General features: G+C 43.2%; 1 protein-coding gene and 1 pseudogene across 2 annotated transcripts; one reads left to right on the top strand and one right to left on the bottom strand.

The window, feature by feature from the left end:
• Positions 1–227: 227 nt before the first annotated feature.
• LOC133907410 (uncharacterized) lies at positions 228–1442 on the top strand (annotated as a pseudogene).
• A 4130-nt stretch (positions 1443–5572) lies between these two features.
• On the bottom strand, positions 5573–10590 carry LOC133909006 (2,3-bisphosphoglycerate-independent phosphoglycerate mutase-like). 2 transcript variants are annotated; one of them, XM_062351261.1, is made up of 10 exons: positions 10433–10590; positions 9901–10074; positions 9112–9239; positions 8375–8525; positions 8081–8284; positions 7571–7995; positions 6719–6911; positions 6556–6651; positions 6139–6294; positions 5573–6031 (listed from the first exon to the last, which is right to left on the bottom strand). In XM_062351261.1, the coding sequence occupies exons 2-10, from the start codon at positions 10060–10062 to the stop codon at positions 5867–5869; spliced, it is 1680 nt and encodes a 559-aa protein (XP_062207245.1). In that variant the 5' UTR covers positions 10063–10074; positions 10433–10590; the 3' UTR covers positions 5573–5866. The 2 variants fall into 2 exon arrangements, with proteins under 2 accessions (XP_062207245.1, XP_062207246.1); XM_062351262.1 differs by lacking the exon at positions 10433–10590 and adding an exon at positions 10164–10307.
• Between the last annotated feature and the right edge of the window lie 9115 nt (positions 10591–19705).

Here is a 19705-nt window from a genome sequence, read left to right as displayed (position 1 = left end):
TTTGACAAAGGCCTCTAATTTTAGTCGGAAAAGTGCTTTGAGAATTCTGTTAAACAGATCTTAGTGTTATCAAGGGATGATCAAGTAGAGAAATTCTTCTTTCTCAAGTAGAGAAATTCTCCTTTCTCCTTCTTTTATTTCTCATATATATTAAAAAATTAAAAGGGGTTGAAAGACTCTCAGGTGCGATCAGGATAGGGGTCTCTTTGGCCTTGTGACACATCAACATGACCGGCAAAACTGTTTGCGACCTCACTGTATATATGATCATCGTAATATTATTTTGTGTACGGCCTTAGTTCTTCTAATGTCAGTTTGTTATGGAACAAAAACAACTATTCGGGCCTATTTAGAACGGTCCATTCTAGCCCAATCCACGTTGATTGGGCCGGGTTTGGCTGCATCCACACGGCCCTGCAGGTGAGTCCAGCAGTCCAGTACCTGCTCAGTTCAGATATATGACGTAGCCACTTAGTATTAGCAATCTTGACTGCTGAGTTGCTTGGTGGTGCAAATTAACAGCATTCCTTATTAGAACATTGCACCCTCCCGATAGTTTCCCCTCTCCCATTGTTTGATTGTTTCCATGCATTGTTTTTCCACTCTACACTTCAGAAACATATCCTCTTCTCATTAGGATTCTTAACATATTTGATTTTCTCCTTACTTTTAGGAAGAATATGATACTCATGCTTCTAATGAGAATAGTTCCCTACTACTACCTTACTTGAGGAGACCGTCTGAAATTTACGAGATAGTTGGGGCCCGTGATATTATCTTTGCTTTAGCACAGTCGGGACTATGTGCTGCGTTCAGTAGAGGTATACATGTCCTGATGATGACCAGTCCCTTACTCATTTCTGCATGAAGGAGTGAGTCTGTGGAGGAGTGCACCTAAAAAGACTTCAAAGAAGTCCGTGCAGTGGGGAACCGCTTGTAAAAAAAAAGGTTCACTGAGGCACTCTTTGTTTCTGGTGACGAACCAGCTGATTTGCTTTCTGAATGGAAGTCCAGATGAAGTCATTCCGCAGTTTGTTTCAGAACAAGAACAACGACTCACTCATAACTGTATCAGTTTATGATTCTGAAAATTTCAGTGACTTAAGGTGCAATACAACTCCAATAGAGTTAGCTTGACTTCCATATTTCTGTCACAGTAGCTAGCTAGTAGCTTTGTTATAATACTAACATGATATTTGCACTCTTCAAGGTACATTCGGCGAGCAAAGCCAGATGCTGGCTTCCCTATTTTTGAGACAGAATCCTTGAAATTGCCAGGTTTTGTGGAATTTGATGATGTAAATGGCAAGGTGCTGACTTACTCTGCACAAGACAGGTATGCTAAGTCAGAGCTTTCTTAAGGCAAGAAAATCATTCCATACAAACTATGACAGTGCTTTCTCATTTTGAACACTTAAAAGGTGTTCGATTTAAAATGTTAGTAAACCTAAAGTGTTACAGCCGAACATAGATCTGTCTCGTTCTCTTAAAAGATTCGATTATTTCTCTTAGAAGTTCTTGGCACTATATATTGTTGAACTTAATTATGCCTTAATTAACATGATCATTAGCCCTAATATCAAATATCACCTTAAGTGGAAGCATATACACATACCAGCGTTCGGAGATGCCATCTAGAGTTGATTGGTGAGGTGTAGTTGTAGCCGGCGTGGTGAAGCACCTCGGTGAAGTCACGGCAGCGGCGGTGGCCTTCGCTTCACTGCAGCACACCCTTTAGATCGGTCTAGAGTTTTGGTATGTTGGGTGTGCATTAGCTGCATGAGAGATCGATACCTCACGAGCCCCGATGTTCCTTTTTATATTGTGGCGCTGTGTGGAGCAGGACCACAATTAAGGTTGGTTGCGCCCCCGATCAGGACAATGAGGTGCAGACGGCTCCCCTTATCTCTCGGTTCTGTTCTGTTAGAGAACATTAGCACGAGGCGAAATCAATTCCAACATTCTCCCCCTTGGTCGTAAAGCTAACATCATAAACCTACTCTCAATGAAACAACACTCCAAGGCAAAGTGTTATAGCGGCTAATGATATACCGCTAAAACCCAAATACCAATAGTGTATCACTCCATCTCAAAATGGAAATTCATTATTACTAATGGAGTTGGTTTGCATTATGATCCTCTTATCTAGAATCATAGGCTTTCTAATAACCTCATTCTAGCAACATGATCACGAAAAATATGAGGTGGTAAATCTTTAGTGAGCGGATCCGCAAGCATTGACTTAGTACTTATATGCTTGACACTTACTGTTTGATACTGGATTCTATCTTTCACAACATGATGCTTAATGTCGATGTATTTGGTAACACCATTCGACTTGTTGCTACTCGTATAGAAAACTGTGGGCTGATTATCGCAGTATAATGTAAGTGGCTTTGAAATACTGTTGATTACTCTTAATCCCGGTATAAAGTTATTTAGCTATACAGCCTGCCTGATAGCCTCATAACATGCTGCAAACTCAGGCATTGTTGACAATGCCATAATTGTCTGTTTAGAGCTTTTCTATGAGATAACTCCTCCAGCGAGGGTGAAGATATAACCTAACGTGAATTTTTTAGTATCCACGCATCCCGCAAAGTATGCATCCAAATAAACAACAACTTCGAGGTTATCGGATTTTCTAAATATGAGCATGTAGTTCTTAGTGCTTTGCAAATAGTAAAGGATTTTCTTAACAGCTTTTCAGTGGTCCGGTCCTGGATTTGACTGATATCTGCCAAGCATCCCGGTCATGAAAGCTAAGTCAGGGCGTGTACATATTTGAGCATACATAATGTTTCCGACAGCTGAAGCATAAGGAACCGACTTCGTCTGATCAGCTTCATACTAGTTCCTTGGACATTGAAATCTCCCAAATTTATCACCCTTAACAATAGGAGCAGGCGTGGCAGAGCACTTATGCATATTATATTTCTCCAGTACTCTGTCAATATATGCCTTTTGAGACAAACAAAATACTCTTTTGGACCGATCTCGGTGAATCTCAATGCTTAGAACATAAGAAGCTTCACCGAGATCCTTCATATCGAAATTAGTTGAAAGAAATCTCTTGGTCTCAAACAACATATCCTTATCGCTGTTGACCAATAACATATCATCCACGTAAAGAACTAAGAAGGTGAATTTTTTCCCTTAAAACTTTACATAAATACAGTTATCAACTTCATTTTTTTAAAAGTTAAAATTTCTAATAACTTTATCAAACTTGAGATACCACTGCCTGGACGCTTGCTTTATACCATAAATAGATTTCTTAAGGCGAGATCACAAATGTTCCTTGCCTTCTATGATAAAACCTTTCGACTGAGCCATGTAAATATTTTCTTCCAAATCACCATTAAGGAATGTCGTCTTTACATTTATTTGATGTACCTCTAAATCATAATACGCTACAAGCGTCATAATTATTCTGAAGGAATCTTTACTTGATACAGGAGAGAAAGTTTTATTATAGTCGATCCATTCTCTTTGCGAAAAGCCTTTAGCTACAAGCCTCGCTTTGAACCTTTTGATGTTCCCCTTAGATTCATGCTTTGTTTTGTAGACCTATTTACAACCTATTATTTTAGCTCCGTCAAGGATTTCTACTAGGTCCTATACATCATTATCGCTCATAAACTTTAATCTGTCCTTCATAGCACTAAACCACTCAGGCGAATACCCACTCTTTATGGCGTCTTTATACAAGTTGGGATCTTCTGTCTTCCCTATGTCATTAACATCCTCATTTATTTAAACAACATAATCATTCGAGATGACAGATCTCCTGTCACGCTGTGATCTTATGATCGGTTCATTAGGCATTGCAAGATCAGGACTGAGCACTGCAGGAGACTGTTAAGGCTTATTGTTAGGTATACCGTTAATTATATCTCTTCATTACGCCGCCAACTTTTATTTTCCTGTATGAGAGGTAGTTGTTCCTGACCTTTGATAGCCGATCAGTGACAGTTCGGAATTTTCGTGGTGAACTGGTCTCGTCCTTTGAGGATCATTTGTTGTGGCCACCTGATTGCAACACTAAAAGTACTTACATTACCAGCAACCAAGATCTCATCATTTCTTACTCCATGGCTGATCCCAATGATACATTTTTGAGATGACAATGGTAATGTTAACACTTTCTGGTACTTCGACTTTTATTGCTGATGTGTTTAGTTTGTAGTGGAATGACAAATCTACTGCCTTTTGTATCTGGTTGGTTATTTGGTCGTTGCTATTTCCTGTTATCATATTTCCTTTTTATCCATACTGCCCGTTGTCATGTTAGGTATAGTTTTTCAAGCATTTTAGTTTCTGCTTTTAGGGTGTATTGGTCTTCACTCTTCGACATCTAATTTCCACTCACTTTGATGGTCGGTGCTTGGAATTGTTGGTAAGGCCTCATTTGGATGGAAGGGGATCGAGCTACATCCCGGCTCATCCATATGAGACCTAGAATGGTTAAGAAAATAACAGGGAAACATCCTGTAAACCAAAATGGCCTAGTCCCAAACACCAAGACTTCAAACCTCGTATTCGAAATCTAAAAACAAAAAGAAGACCAGTATTTGGCTTGAAAATTGGAATCGGACAAGGTCCAATTTTGGGGCTTGTTACATTTTCTCAATTCGTGGTCAGTACATTAGCCTTATGGTCAAGTTTGCATCAGAATATCCGTTTGCTTGTTGAACTAAGTACCTCTTAATCAATGAAACATTATCGTGGCAAGGTAATTCTCCTTTAAGTCAATTAAACAAAATGCCTCAGAAAGTAGGTTAAGGTACCCATGTTCTTCAAATGTCCTCTTTGTTATGAATTCACTTTTCCTTTTCAAAAGCTTCTGCACTAGTTAAATAAGGTTGGTGACAATGTTTGTCCCTTGACTAACCTAATTTGCAAGATATTTCTTACGCGGATTTTTCTATACATATCAGTGAGATATTAACTGGAAAATGCTTGGGCAATATAAAGGCAGGGGACCTTCGCAGACAAAAGAAGCCATCAAAGTTCCAAAATACACCTTCGGAGGCCCTGGAGGACACCACAGCCCTGTACTACAACGAAGAGAGAGATCTACACTGGCAACGCACGAGACTTTGTTCAAGTGTGATCAAGCTGAATGTTGCTCAGGCTACATGGGGAATAAACACCCTAACTCACCAATCAGACCCAGCTGTGGCATCTTTCACCAAATTCTTCATCGAGGGAATGCTATATGTTTGCGTAAAGTTCGCCATCCATCTTTAACCTAAGTAATCACTTGTAATGAGTGTAAGTTGCCCCCAAAGCTATTTATCTGGTTCTAACCTGAGTTATCATCTTGCGGCGCCCGACTCCTGAGGGGCATGTCTCATATCTGACATTTCTGTTCTTCGTGAATTTTGTGACATTGCATGAGTCCTTCCCCTCCATTGTATTGCAGTCCTGAAATTTATGAGAACGCTAAACCAAATTTGCGCGTGTAGCCTGTCACTACTCACTAGGAACAGGCGAATAGCAATGCATGACTTCAATACATGAGGCCGAAGGGAACCGGTACTGAAATGGACTTGTCATGAACAGCAGATACCACCTCAACCGATTTTTACTTCTTAGTTTCAAATGCTTCATGTCACCAAAAGTTTTACGCCTTACATATAGCAGAGTAAAAATGGCCAACAGACTGTCGCAAGACAGCGCGGGCACAATGCCAAGTTACAAAAAAAAGCATTAAGCGCAAGTCAAATGCACTTATCAATGTTTTGTGAGTTTGAGCAGCGTGCATGCTAACAGGAATTATTCGATGACATGACCATCCCTGATCCATTATCAAAACTATAGCAACAAAATTGAACCCTGCAATTTTGACTTCAGACTATGTTTAGTTGTCAGCAACTTCAATGAGGGTTGGCTCGTAGTCAGCAGGAGCCTCAAGGCCATGGAGGTTCATCACGGTGGCAGCAACGTTGGCCAGTCCGGGGGTCTGAATGTCGGATCGGAATTTCACTCCAGGGTGAAGACCGGGGCCTCCAATAGCAACTGGCACCTGCAAGTATTAATAGATGCGTTAAAATGCAAGCAATCAACATACACCTCATGTGGGCTTTACAGGGAGACAATCAAGGACCTAGGATCCTATGGCATTGCACTCACCGGCTGAAGGGTATGCGACGTGAGAATCTGGATACCACCACTCTTGTCGAGCATAGGCTGGCCAGATTTGTTTCTTTTCACCATATCCTCCGCATTTCCATGATCAGCAGTGACAAGATAAATACCACCAACTTGCTCCACAGCATCCAAAATAATCTGTTTCAAAGAGGAGGTGGTATTAAACTAGGTGAAGGCACATAATAATACTCTTGTAACAAAGGTAACATCAAAGTGAAATGGCAAGGAAACAAGGACTTCTATGGAAAATCATACTCAAATTCTAGTAACCAGAACCCTTTCCCAACAATGTAATTGTTCACTCAATGCAGGTAATGAAGACAAAAGACACATTCTTTTGAAACTGACATTCAAAAAGGGGGGACCGAACATAAGTAAATTTGTGTTGTTTATTCTCACCTTAACCGCTTCATCAGCGGCCTTGCATGCAACAACAGTAGCCTCAATGTCACCAGTGTGACCCACCATGTCACTATTTGGTAGGTTGACACGTACCTTCAAGAACAAAACACTAAGAGATGGGCAAACAGAAAAACTCATCTACAAATTTCAAATTGTTTACCTGGTCGAACTTTCCGCTGAGGATAGCATCCCTGGCTTTCTCCGCAATTTCAAGCGCCTTCATCTTGGGTTTAACATTGAATGTGATACCATTGTCACTAGGAATTTCTACATACTCTTCCTTGGTTTCATCAAAGTATCCTGAACGGTTACCATTCCAGAAAAACGTGACATGACCAAACTTCACTGTCTCACTGTTACACAAGAACCAATATTACCACATTAATGTAAAAAAAATGCCAAAAGGTAGGTAGAACATTCTGCTGTAAGGACAAGGACCATACAAAACTCAAAAAAAAATCACAATAGCACTATGCAAGCTCTAATACAAAAAAAGGTCAGAAAACTATATCTCATTATCAAGATATTGAATGACGTTCTATGTAGCTAGGAAATTGTCCTTCAAAATGAACCTAGTCTCTATTGAGTAGCAAACTTAACCAGAAATAAACATAATAGTATGTGCCTAAAGATAGCAAAGAACTCCATGTGACCTCTCTGGAGACAGTTTGGTTTTGTTCATCTCATACCTTATTTATTTAGAAATTAGAATAAATTGCCCTCTCGTAATATGGAGATTGATCCAACATGAGGGGATAAAGATGCAGTAATAAAGATAAGTGGCAGCAATATCTTTCCAGAAGGTGTAGAAACCCTGACTGGTACATGCAAAATTTTACTAAGTATGCTTCATATAAGATCAATCGAAATGAATGAGCTAAGGCTATTGACCAGTATCCATAGCATGGAGATGAATGAATGTGATGAACCAAGTGCTTCGATATGAAAGTTCTCTAAAAAGTGCTTTAACATCAAAAGAGTGTGGAGTTACTGGAGTATCAGATTGTCTTGCCTGCAAGCAAAGGTACGGATGCCATTTTTCACCAAGTATTCGCCAGATGTCCTCTCTATCTCTGGTGGGGAAACAAGGTAACAGGTTGGAAGCTTCAATTCACCATCATACTGAAGCATCCCAGCATATCGGATCTTTGGGACACGAACACGGTCAAATTTGTCAAAATCCACATACTCTAGTGCTTTGGCAAGCATAACCATGCGATCAGCTCGGAAGTTGAAAGTGACAACTGCGTCACCATCAACAATAGGTCCAACTGCATTGCCACTCTCATCAACTATCACAAATGGGGGCAAATACTGATCATTAGCATTGGGCTCTGCTCTTAGCGTTTTCACTGCTTCAACTGCACTTTTGAATTTGTAGGGTGCTTCTCCAAGCACCTGAGCATCCCATCCGCGTTTAACCACATTCCAGTCATTCTGGAGAGTATTAAATAGTACAGAACTGTAAGCCACAGTGTTAAACAATAAACATTGATGGCTGACTGCAATGAAGAGAGTTTACCTCATAACGGTCCATGGTAACATTCATCCTTCCACCACCAGATGCAATGCATGCATCAACACCCTTCTCTCTGAGCTGCGAAAGATCACTCTCTAATGTTTCAACGAAACCAACACTGCTGCCATCCAAAACATCACGCCCATCGGTAAGAATGTGAACACGAATTCTTTTTGCTCCCCTCTCACTGGCACCTTTCAGAAGTAACTGAACATGGTAAAAAAATAAAAAAGCAAATCACTTTAAAGCCCTACAGAGTAAATCACTAGTGAAATAAGTTAAATCAGCTTAGCAAACCTGCACTTGATCAAGCCTGGAGTGGACACCTCCATCACTCAACAACCCAATAAGGTGCAGAGTACCATTATCAAAAGATTCTTTGATGTGCTTAAACCCCTCCCCTTCATAAATTTTCCCAGAAGCAAGGGCAGAATCCACAAGCTTAGCGCTATGGAAAGAAGGCAAGCAGCATTCAGTTAGATTTAGTGTGACAGACTAATGGTTATATTATACAACACAATGACAATTGTGAAAACATATACAACTGAGATAAAACAATGCAGCAATTACAATTCTATTTTCTAGATTGCTTTGCATATGAAGCATAATGTTGAGCCAAAAAGTACACCGCCCTAGCAAAAGAGAGCACAAACCAGCACCCGCAAGAGATGGCTTAGTTAGCAATTGCTCAAAGAAAAATCAGAAAAATTGTTGTTTTGTCAAACTATCAATGAAACTACTAACAAATGAAGTTAAGTATCGGAAGTTTCAGGCTCCACTCTTGTCAATAAGTTGGTATAACACTCAGCACGTGCAGTGTTCCCATTTATACTCAAGCCACACATTTTTGAAAGCTTACGGGCATCATGATTATTGGGAAGCTTTATCAATTGTTGAGCTTGACATATTTGGGCAAAAAAAATATACTTGTGGGCATCCATGCCCCAATTTGGTATCCAAACACACTGTGCACTAGTTAGAACAGAGACCGTATTTCCAAAAATAAATCAAAATCTATCAACATAGTAATATACCCTTGAGCGAAAATGCGACCAGCACCAAGAGCGTTGTGGCCAACTTCACTGTTGCCCATGTCATCATCAGATGGCAGACCCACAGCCGTTCCATGAGCCTTCACTAGTCTCCATTTCTCTGGAGCACCCTATTGTTACACAAAAGGGGCAAGTTAAAGCATAATCAGACAGTACAATATTCTATGAGCTGTCAAAAGAAACCCGCACAGGTTTCATGCAAGATCCACATTATTTATGTTAAACCTAAGTAGAGACAACAATTAAATGAGCAATTGAACAGAAACACTTCCTAATGCATCACTAACTTTGCAGTGCACAACCATTTTCAGACAAACTCAGACTACTGCCTATTGTTCTTCCAATGTGGCTTTTGGCACAATTGGCAGAAACGACACAGCATTTACTACTGAACCCTGATGCATAAAAGTGGTAGTGGTGCCAAAAAGGCAGGTCAATGCATAAATCTTCCATATCTCCAGAAGCAATCTGGATTTCGAATGGAATCTACATACAAACTGCTGTTCACCTTAATACAGTGAAAATTACCAATAATCGATTCATCATCGCACTCAGCCTGGAGCACCACTTTGTAGAACTAGAGTTCCACGTGCAAAATTAATGCAACAAATATTATCTGCCTACTGGGTCAGCAACAATCGCAACCACTAATATACAGAAAACACGAAAAAACAATTGCATATATGCAATCACATTAACTCAATAAACGCAAAAGAGTTTTGTCTTTGCAAGGTCAAGCAGACATATGGGCTAAAAGAAAAGCATACATACATTCTTGAGCGAGTCCATGACGGGCGTCTGGGCGACATGGATGCAGTTGTACTTGTCGGCTTTGGCCTCGCCCCATCCGTCCAGCACGACGACGGCCACCGTCTTTCCCTTGGGGAGCTTGGGGTGGTCGGGCAGCGTCCACGAGAAACCTGAGCTCGCCATCGCCAACGAAACCTACCAAACCACACACCGCACCACAAAAAGCAGCACAGGTCAGACGACGAAGCAAATCCGCAGCAGAACCAAACAAATCTGCACCAGACCTCGGAATTCGCCACACGGCATCGTTAACCAGCGCGAATCCTTAGATCGGTTAACGCGCACGGTCAATCGGAAACGAGACGACCGGCACAATAAATCTCGTTCGTAATCGGGTGGGCTTAACCAATCAGATCTTTTGTTGAAACAAAAGAAAAACAAAACAAATCAGATCTGGAGGAGGAGCCGATCTGGCGAAGGGACAGAGACAACCAAGCACCAAGAAATCGAAGGCTGCGGCTCGCGAACGGGGAGGAATCGGAGATGGCTTTACCTTTTCCTTCTGCCTTTGCCTTGCCTAGCAAAAGAACACTTCGGGAGCGCTGGGACGATGGAACAAGAAGCCGCTCGTGCGATGCGATGCGAGGCGATGGCGATATCAATAAGGAGGCGAGCAGCCGACACGGGGGTGCGAATATTAATGATGATGCTTCGACCTAATTACCTGATTTTTATAAATGGACGGCTGGATCAGCGCGCGGGAACGGAGATGGGTCATCGGACGGTTGTGGTGGGTAGGAAAAGGTTAGGCTTATTTTATTTTATTTTAGGGAAACAAAAGAGAGACTTTGGTTCGAATTACAATGGCTTCGACTGATCTCGTGGATCCAGACGGCGGAGATCCGCCAGTTTTTATATTCTGCCCCTGGTATTGGACGGTCACGATGGTGGGCGGCTACTGCAGGGGCAGGTGGGGTGTCCATGTGTCATCGGGACCGTGCAACGGAGCAGCAGTCCACCTGACAGCGGGCCACGGATCTAGATTTTCTCGTGGGATTTGGACTTTCGGCATCACAGGCGTGCGCTCCAGCGTCATGCCCGGCCGCCGGGGAGGGATATTCTTTGCAGATATTCCAGCTGCAATAGTACGTGTTCGGGACTTCAGGCGTGACACAGCTGACCTAAATCATACCTCGTGTAAAATCAACGGATTCTCACACGCGTCTGGATGCAGTGCCATGAGAACGTCCGGCCTTTCCGTTGTGAAGTGTCCAGAGGGAGGGAAAGGAAGTCTGTGGTCTGTCGACGGAACTTTGCTCGAGTCGCGCGGCCGCCGACGGTCAATAACGATGGCCTGGTAGGCAGAGAGCCGACAGCCGAGCCGCGCCCCGGCGTCATTGCGGTAGCGAAACCAGCAACGGTTCGATCACTCCAACCGAAGGTCCAAGTTTTTTATTTTTACATTTTCTAATATTAATATTTAAATAAATAAACTTGTGATAAAAATAATTGTAACAATAGAAATCTACCTCTCTTAAGGGACGGTTAGCCTCTAGCCATACGTTCTCCTCTTACCATCTCTTAAGGAGGAGATTAGGTCATTTACCGTTCTAACAAAGGGCAGTTAGTTTAATTTTTTATGAAAACAATAAAAATACACAAAGTTATGTAAGATAAAAATAACAAAATCCTAAAAATTATTTAAGTGGAGATAGAATAAATACATGTAAATGAAATAATAAAATTACACTGAATGTTAGGTATAATATATACATAAGATGATCACATAGAATTTACTATGAACTAGTAGCATGTAGGCTACATATAAAATACATACCTGACTTAGGTAATAAATTAAAAATAATAAAATAACCATGAATTCAACAAGTACAACAATTAGTAGCATAATATTACGGACAAAATGACACTTGAAGTTGTATGTGCCTTATCTCCCAGACCATCCAATAGTAATAGGATTCTAGGGATTTTAGTCTACGTGGTGCCAGTGTATACGGAAAATAATCAAAGTTAGGATCTTAGTCATCTGCCTCGTCATCAGAGAATTCGCAATGGCACCCATTCGGTTGTGACGGAAGTGGTAGAAGCACATCCTCTTGTAGTGATTGCCGAACGACCACCTCTTTCACGGCAATTCAAACCACCTCCTCTTTCACAATAGTATGAAGGTCTCAAATGAGCACTTCTATGCCTCCGGTTATGTCTGGATAGGCAACCATCACCGAAGAGGAGATGCAGTCCTAAAAAGTTCTCGATAATTTTGTTCAGCAACTCTTCATCACGAGAAAATACCTATATAAAAAAGAGCATATAAAAATATAAACGTATCTTAGAAGTGTAACATAACAAATAACTGAAACATGTAATAACAATGAATGTACCTTAATGTGCTCCTCATACTGCTGAGAGTGCATAAATATGGTGTTGTCACTTGATAAAACACTTTCTATGTCGGTTAGTTCGCGCACCCAGATATATCTCTGATGGCCCTATAACAAGTACATATTAAGGTCCATGGAGGTCATAGAATTTACCGTTCACCGCCATTCCTCTGTGGTGAAACAGGGATAATGGGGCATGATCTACTATTTTGACATTACTTTGTTTAGATTCTCATCCTTGAACACATCGCCACCTTTTGTTTGGGTCTCCCTCATGGTATGTAGGGCTATCGTTGAGAATTTAGATGTCAACGAGAAATGTCTACTTGAGGAGACAACCATGGTGTGGTATTAGTTATCATATGCTAATGTTGTTTCGAAAAACTGTGATGTCATGACCTTCTCATTGCCTCGACCTCGCATTTTATATGCAGGGACCAATGGTGTATGGACCAAGTGTATGTATGTAATTTGAAGATAGTGCATGTATTGGATGACTTTTTGCACCGAGCAGTCACGAAACTCTGAGTAGTCGGTAGCATGCACTCACATCGCTTTGAAAAGGTGGCAGCGAGCGGTTACGTCAATCTGAAATGCTGATGGCGAGGGGTCGCATCTCCCTGAAAAGGTGGCAACGTGAGGTGACTTCACTCTGAGAAGTTGGTAGTGTGATGTCACATGAGATTAAGAAATGCATTAATGACATGGTAAGTAGTAATATATGAACATGTAATACATAAAAAGTAAACATCTAAGTTACGAAAGTAAAGATAAAATCCTATTATTGTCTCTCCCGCTGGCTTCGGCTTTTCCCGCCATCATGATCCTGTTGCCGCTGTCACTGTTCGCCCTAACATGGCCCCTAGAGTAGGTGAGATTGTCCGGTGGAACAACCTGCCTGGTAGGCATTGTAGCAATCACGGGTGTTGAGACCTCCTTCTAGGTCCGCAGCGTCGGTAGTGGAGCACTGGCCAATTGGGTCCGCGTGACGATATCATAGTCCGGTGTGCCCCTGAAGAAGTCCCTTACGATGTCGAATGCGGAGTCCAACCCAAGCTCATCCTCTTGACTCAGGTATGACGACTGCGATGTTGCTGCCATCGTTCATGCATAATCACTCGTGGGACCTACAAACGAATGAATCTATTAGACACAGTAAATGTGAAAATGAATGTATTAGTAAAAATGCAATATTGTACTTTTATGGTATGCAGGGGCAGTTGTAGATAGTCAAGCCTGACTATCGAAGTAGGGTGCGTACAGTGGAGGTGCGGATGTAGATCTCGGCTTCATCACCATAATAACCCGTGGACGAATGTTTATATTATATATAGTCTTGAATATATTTATTGAACTAGTATATTGGCGCCCATTACCTGAGAGGCATTACCTGAGAGGCATGTGAACGGTGAAGGTGTCTTCGAAGGCCATGGTCTAGGTCTATGCGACGTTAAGTATGTAGCTGCACCTAACATATTTTTTAAATAAATGGATCGGTAATAAAAGAATATATCTAATCGACGTGCGTGTGAATAAGGCGTATTTGTCGTTACCATCCCTAGAGGGCGTGGTCGAGGTGGCGGTGTGGATGCCAGCCCTAGTAGAGGTTGTTGCACATCAGGCCTTCTCGACGACTCTATGCGTACCCCACTAGACCTGGAAAGGGCACCGACGACATTTGTGGTGGATCTGCATGAGGTAAGCTTCAGGGTCTGCGTTGTCTTTTCAAAACCCCGTTTGAAAAATCTTGCTACATCTGCCGCACTAAGTTGAATCCCTTGTCTAAGACGTCCTATGGCTCCAGTTGCATCCCTATGAATATCATATATGATATCAGCTCGTTGAAACAAACATGAAATAGGATTTTTCAGTTTATAGTAGTTCAAATGGAATTATATGTTAAAAATGCAAGTTAATTAATTATACTACTAATGCAATGTCCTCATCCCAATGGCCTGGGTAGACCTTCATAGTCGAAGAGACATGCAGCTGGACAATATTTGGGGTTGACCCGTGTACGTGTACGCGGGACATACCACCACAGGTACTCCTCGTAGGCTGGGTCGATGAAAGGACGAGGCTCCTCGATGACATCTTTAAGGGCATGGCCCACGCTGAAATGTATGGAGCCAGCGATCTGCCGAGAGGATGTCACCCGTTTGGCCCTTACGTGTATACTTGCAGGTCAACCATGTTAGATATACTATAAATGAGATGAATGTTATGGATTATATATTTGATTTTAGTTACATGTGAACGTGGGGCTAAACGGTGTGAACGTTGATGAGGGAGAACACCTGGAAGTGTTCGAACTGTCTCATCACGCGGTGGGGTGAGTACTCCACGTAGATGTTGAAGACGAGCGGCTTCTTCGTAAGCCAGTAGTCCTCGTCATGGCCGCACAATGGAGAAAGTTAGATAGGCGCACGAACTTGTATCTTTAGGTGGTTGTAGGGGATCTAGACCACGTCCTATGATGCAGACGGTCGAACTGAGTTTGGTCCATAACTAGCCGACTGATCGTGAACCGCCCGTATGACCACAACTGCAGCAGGAATGGGCACTCAACAAATGTGGGTAGTGGCTTCTTTTTTTTCGTGCACGCATCGCACAAGGCCCGATACGTTGATGCCAGGACAGTGGAGGCACAGCTGAACTGAGGGATCTCATCGGGCTCCGCATCTTCGACCCCCCCTCACGTACGGAAGAAGGGTCCTCGACACCAGGTGGCATTACCGCTAGTGAACATGACCCAACCGTACAACCATAACAAGTAGCAAACCAAGTGCCTCACGACCGAGTACACACCGACGTTCGAGAGGATGTATGCAGACTTGAAGTAATGCAAATCATGATGAGTAAATATATTGGAAATCATAAAGAAAATAGGAAGATAAATTACAAGGTACCTAGAACTGGAGGATCTACTTCTTCATGGGCTCGCGCGGATCCGACAGAAACTCGAGCACGTAGGCAGGTGCGTCGTCCTTCTGCTGAACAAGGTCAAACTGTGCAAGCATGATGTTCATGCAGTCTGCATCCAGGTCGACGACTCCAACAATGACTCCAGCGCAAGGTAAGCCTAACAGGTATGCTGGTTGGAGCCATTTCGACGCAGGGGAGGTGGAAAGTGTGGGTCTCTGGCCTCCATCGTCGACCGGTGCTGCAATCAATGAGCATTCGAAATAGAATTGCCTTGCGGCTGTTTCAGAGTTCTTTGTCGCTCGGGCCTCCACCAAACGACACAGCGGTAGGAGCCAGATGTTGTTAATCTGTATAATTTGGAATTTTAGGTGAATGTAGAACATGCAACAAATAAATAATATGGAATATACACAGCTAACTCGCGACATACCAATGCTTCCAACAATCATCGATCATAAGTAGCTCTCCGGGGTCACGTGGTCGGAAAATTCCTAACTCAATCTGGTGAACGGCGGACAAGAAGTTGTGGCACTTCATGTCCACTGCAGGGTCAAGAAGCTCGGGGTTCGGTGGGTGCACCATATCTGTACTGGAAACAAATATAAGCAATTTGTACCATATATATAAACATAGTTATATGAACAATGTATAACATATATGTACATCAAGTTACATGTATACACAGTTACAAATAAAAATGTAAGGTGCACAATCAAATACAAATGTAAGGTCCAAATACAATGTAAACGATTACTTGGATACACAGTTACAAATAAAAATGTGAGGTCCACAATCAAATACAAATGTAAGGTCCAAATACAATGTACATAGGTTAGGAAAAAAAATCTTATAAATATTACATCATAATATGACACACATTCACACTTGATTGTCGTCATGACCCCCATTACACCAGGTGCATTTTTGGGTTAATTCTTGTATGTGTGACCAGTTTCATCACACTTGCCGCATTGCTTCACCCTTGGACCCACCTCAGATTCATCCATATCATTCTGAATCCATTGAGTTTGTCGACGCCCTGGTTTGTACTTCATCTTATAAAAAACTAGCACATAGATTTGCAAGGGACCTGTATCACTTGTAAATGTATCAACAATGTCGTAGCCATAAAGCTCATGATTCAATATGTTCAGTATCTGATTCTTCATAAAGTAGCAGGAAACATATTGCCAGAGTAGCATATTAGACTCCCCACATGCAGCTATGACGTGTGTGCACATCCTGTATAGCAATTGTGTCTTCTGGGACAAACATATGCATGTTCCATTTCTAAGCATGCACTCTTGCATACGACGCTCATATCTGCCACCCCTATGACACTTATCCTGACACAAGACAGTGAACCTGTGCTCCGTAGTTCCCTCCTGATTTGTGTGGTCCATATGTGTCTTCTTTGTGGCATTATCTATGTACTCATATAGCATCGATTCATAGAGCATATGGTTATCTACCATTGCCTTCGAGACAATTGTGTAACGATCAATAAAATATCTACAAGCTCCATACAGAATACTGTCGGAGGATGAACTCCTGTCGCAGGGATCCCGAGAGACCCCTTTTTAGAGATTCGGCCGGGGGGATGATCCTGAATGAGTTCGTCGGAGAAATAAATGGAACTGGAAATAAATGCAACGGTCGGTGGTGGGGGATGGTCGACCTAGTGCAAAGAGAAATAAATGCACCGGAGTTTAGACAAGTTCGGGCCGCACGGGGGCGTAACACCCTACTCCTGTGTAGATGCAATATCCTTCCCCGAAGGGGATCCCTCAGGGATATATCTGGTTACAAGAATATATTGTCTAACTGAGAGCTTGAGGCTCCCTTGTTCTAGCTCTGCTCAAGCTCGCTTGCGGTGTTCTTCGGATGATGTCTTCGATCGTCTCGATGTGTCTTCAGATGTTTTCTCGTGTGTTCGGGTTGTCTGGGTCTGTGTTCTTGATTCCTCTCGCCTTCTTTCTGTATGCCCATCCTTTTATGCACTCGCCGGCCACGACATACCCCAAATGGGAAAGAAGGGGCACATGTTCCAAGACGCCACGACTGAGAAAGGCGTTATCATTCCCTCTGGGCGAAGTGATAGGGGCAGTGGAAAAACGCGGCGCACGTCCGACCACGCATCACTGTGGACGCCCTGGCGCCATTGAGAGGGCCCACCGGGCAGCCACAGAGGCACCCGGCGCGCCCACCCTGTCTTGTTCCTCTGCCAGGGCAGGGTGGCAGGCGGAACGCTTTGATCCTGGCAACGTTATCCCGAGATACCCCGGATGATACGGGACGGAACCCGTGCAATTAATGGACCCACGCCCTCCTGTCAAAGCATGGCACGGATTGACACTGCGGCGGGAGCAGTTGGGGATGTCAGGATGTCAGGCCGCGCGTGCCCATTAAATGCGGCCTTGGACCTCTAACTGGTTGACGCCTCGTCGGTGGGCCCCTCTGGGTCGTCGGGGCTTCGGGTACCCTCGCGCGAACCTTCGGGGAACCGAGTGCTTGGGGGCTGCCACGTGCAACCCCGAGTACCCTCTCCCGAGCGCCTTTGCACGCACCTTCGGGGAACCGAGTGCTCGGGGGCAGCCACGTGCAGCCCCGAGTACCCTCTCCCGAGCGCCTTTGCACGCACCTTCGGGGAACCGAGTGCTCGGGGGCTGCCACGTGCAGCCCCGAGCACTCTCTCCCGAGCACTTTTGTAGAACCTTCGGGGAACCGAGCGCTTGGGGGCCGCCACGTGCAGCCCCGAGCACTCTCTCCCGAGCACTTCGGTAGAACCTTCAGGGAACCGAGCGCTCGGGGGCTGCCCCGCGCAGCCCCGAGCACTCTCTCCCAAGCACTTAGCTCTTCTTCCCATCGGGGGACTAGGGTACTCGGGGGCGAGCGGGCACCTCCCCGAGCACTTTCTTTCCGGTACTTGGACTCTGCGGGTCATCGGGGAACTGGGGTGCTCGGGGACCAGAGGTTGTGGCCCCGAGCACCTTCTCCCGGAACTTAGATTTTCCTCATCCTGCAAGAGGGACCTCGCGGGATGGTGACACGTAGCGGACGGCTGGCCTGGTTTCGGGACTCAGGGACCCCCGGTTCTTGATACACCGACAAATACCTTCAATAATTCCAACAAAAGGGAGAAACCTCATACCCCGCATAACCCAGTTGTAGATCTCAGCAAGATTAGTTGTCATTATCTCATACCTTGCCCCTCCAGTGTCGTACATCAGGGCTCATTTCTCTCTTTACTCATTTTGTATTCAATGCGAGAAGTTTCTAATAGAAGACCTTGGCCTCCTTACTATCTTGGGAATATCTGTTGTGATGGATCCAAGAGCAACTGGCTCCTCTCCGGTGTCTGCTACCTCGGTTGACTATTTCGTGGTTAGTTTGTCTAGTTTTGCTCATAGTGTGTTGAACTTTCTGCTGGTTTTTGCTTCACAATTTCTTGAAAAGATTCATCAAATGGTTATTTTTAAATTATCTGTAAAAGTTTGTATCCATATACCCCATGTACCACACCTACTCTTCAAGTCAGGCCACTTTGCTATAACACATCATCAAAAACTATCATATTGCATATCCAGTAAAGCCTGCAAGAGCCCTGCATGTTTATCATGATTCAAACATACATCAGGTCAGTCCAGAACAACAACATGCTTCACCCGCTCAAAGAACCAATACTAGCTACCCCTGTTCTCGCTCTCCACAAAGGCAAACCCTAGTGGCATAACTTGGTTGTTCTTGTCTACCTCAATTGCGAACAATATCCATCATTTATACTTCCGAGTAAGGAATGTCCTGTCCAAGCAAATAATAGGTCGATTGTGCCTAAATGTATTTATGGTTGCCGCAAATGCAATACTCGCTTTTTAGGCTTTTTACTCGATAGGTAATGCTTGATGTCAAAGTAACCTATAGTGTTTCTCGCACATATTGTGGCTAGTTAACGTAGTAAGTTATCATATGATGCTTCGTATGACCCAAACCTTATCTCAATATCTTGTTGTTTCGCCCTCCATGCCTTCGTGTAGTTTATTTTGTACTCCTCAATAGCAGATGATAAGTTCTGGTGGGAAACTCTATTTCCTCAGTGCGATAGTTATGCTCCCTAACTATTAAGCACTCCCAGTGATCAACACACTTTCCCCTGAATAGGTGAGTCCGCCATAGACAATCAGGAACCAAACACTTGACGTCGTTCTCCCTTTTGCTTGACTTCACAACCTTGAACTGCCTCCGAAGAGACAGCGATCAGTATTTCACTGCATCAATAACAACCTCCTTATTATGGTACATAGCACCTTGAGACATCTCGTTCTTATGATATTCCCATGATGTCCGATTGAAAGAACAATGATGTTAGCTAGATGAGGGGTGAATAGGTATTTTTACAAAAAATCATCATCTTTTACCGTTGGCCTAAACTTACAACAAAAAATAAACTAATAGATTTTTCACAAGTGAAAATCCTAAATATGCTATGCACAACTAGTGCATAA

This window comes from Phragmites australis, chromosome 2 (assembly GCF_958298935.1).
Source record: "Phragmites australis chromosome 2, lpPhrAust1.1, whole genome shotgun sequence".
In the NCBI taxonomy this organism is placed as follows: Eukaryota; Viridiplantae; Streptophyta; class Magnoliopsida; order Poales; family Poaceae; genus Phragmites; species Phragmites australis.
Note: the sequence above shows the minus strand (reverse complement) of the source record. Positions and strands in the feature narration are given on the sequence as shown.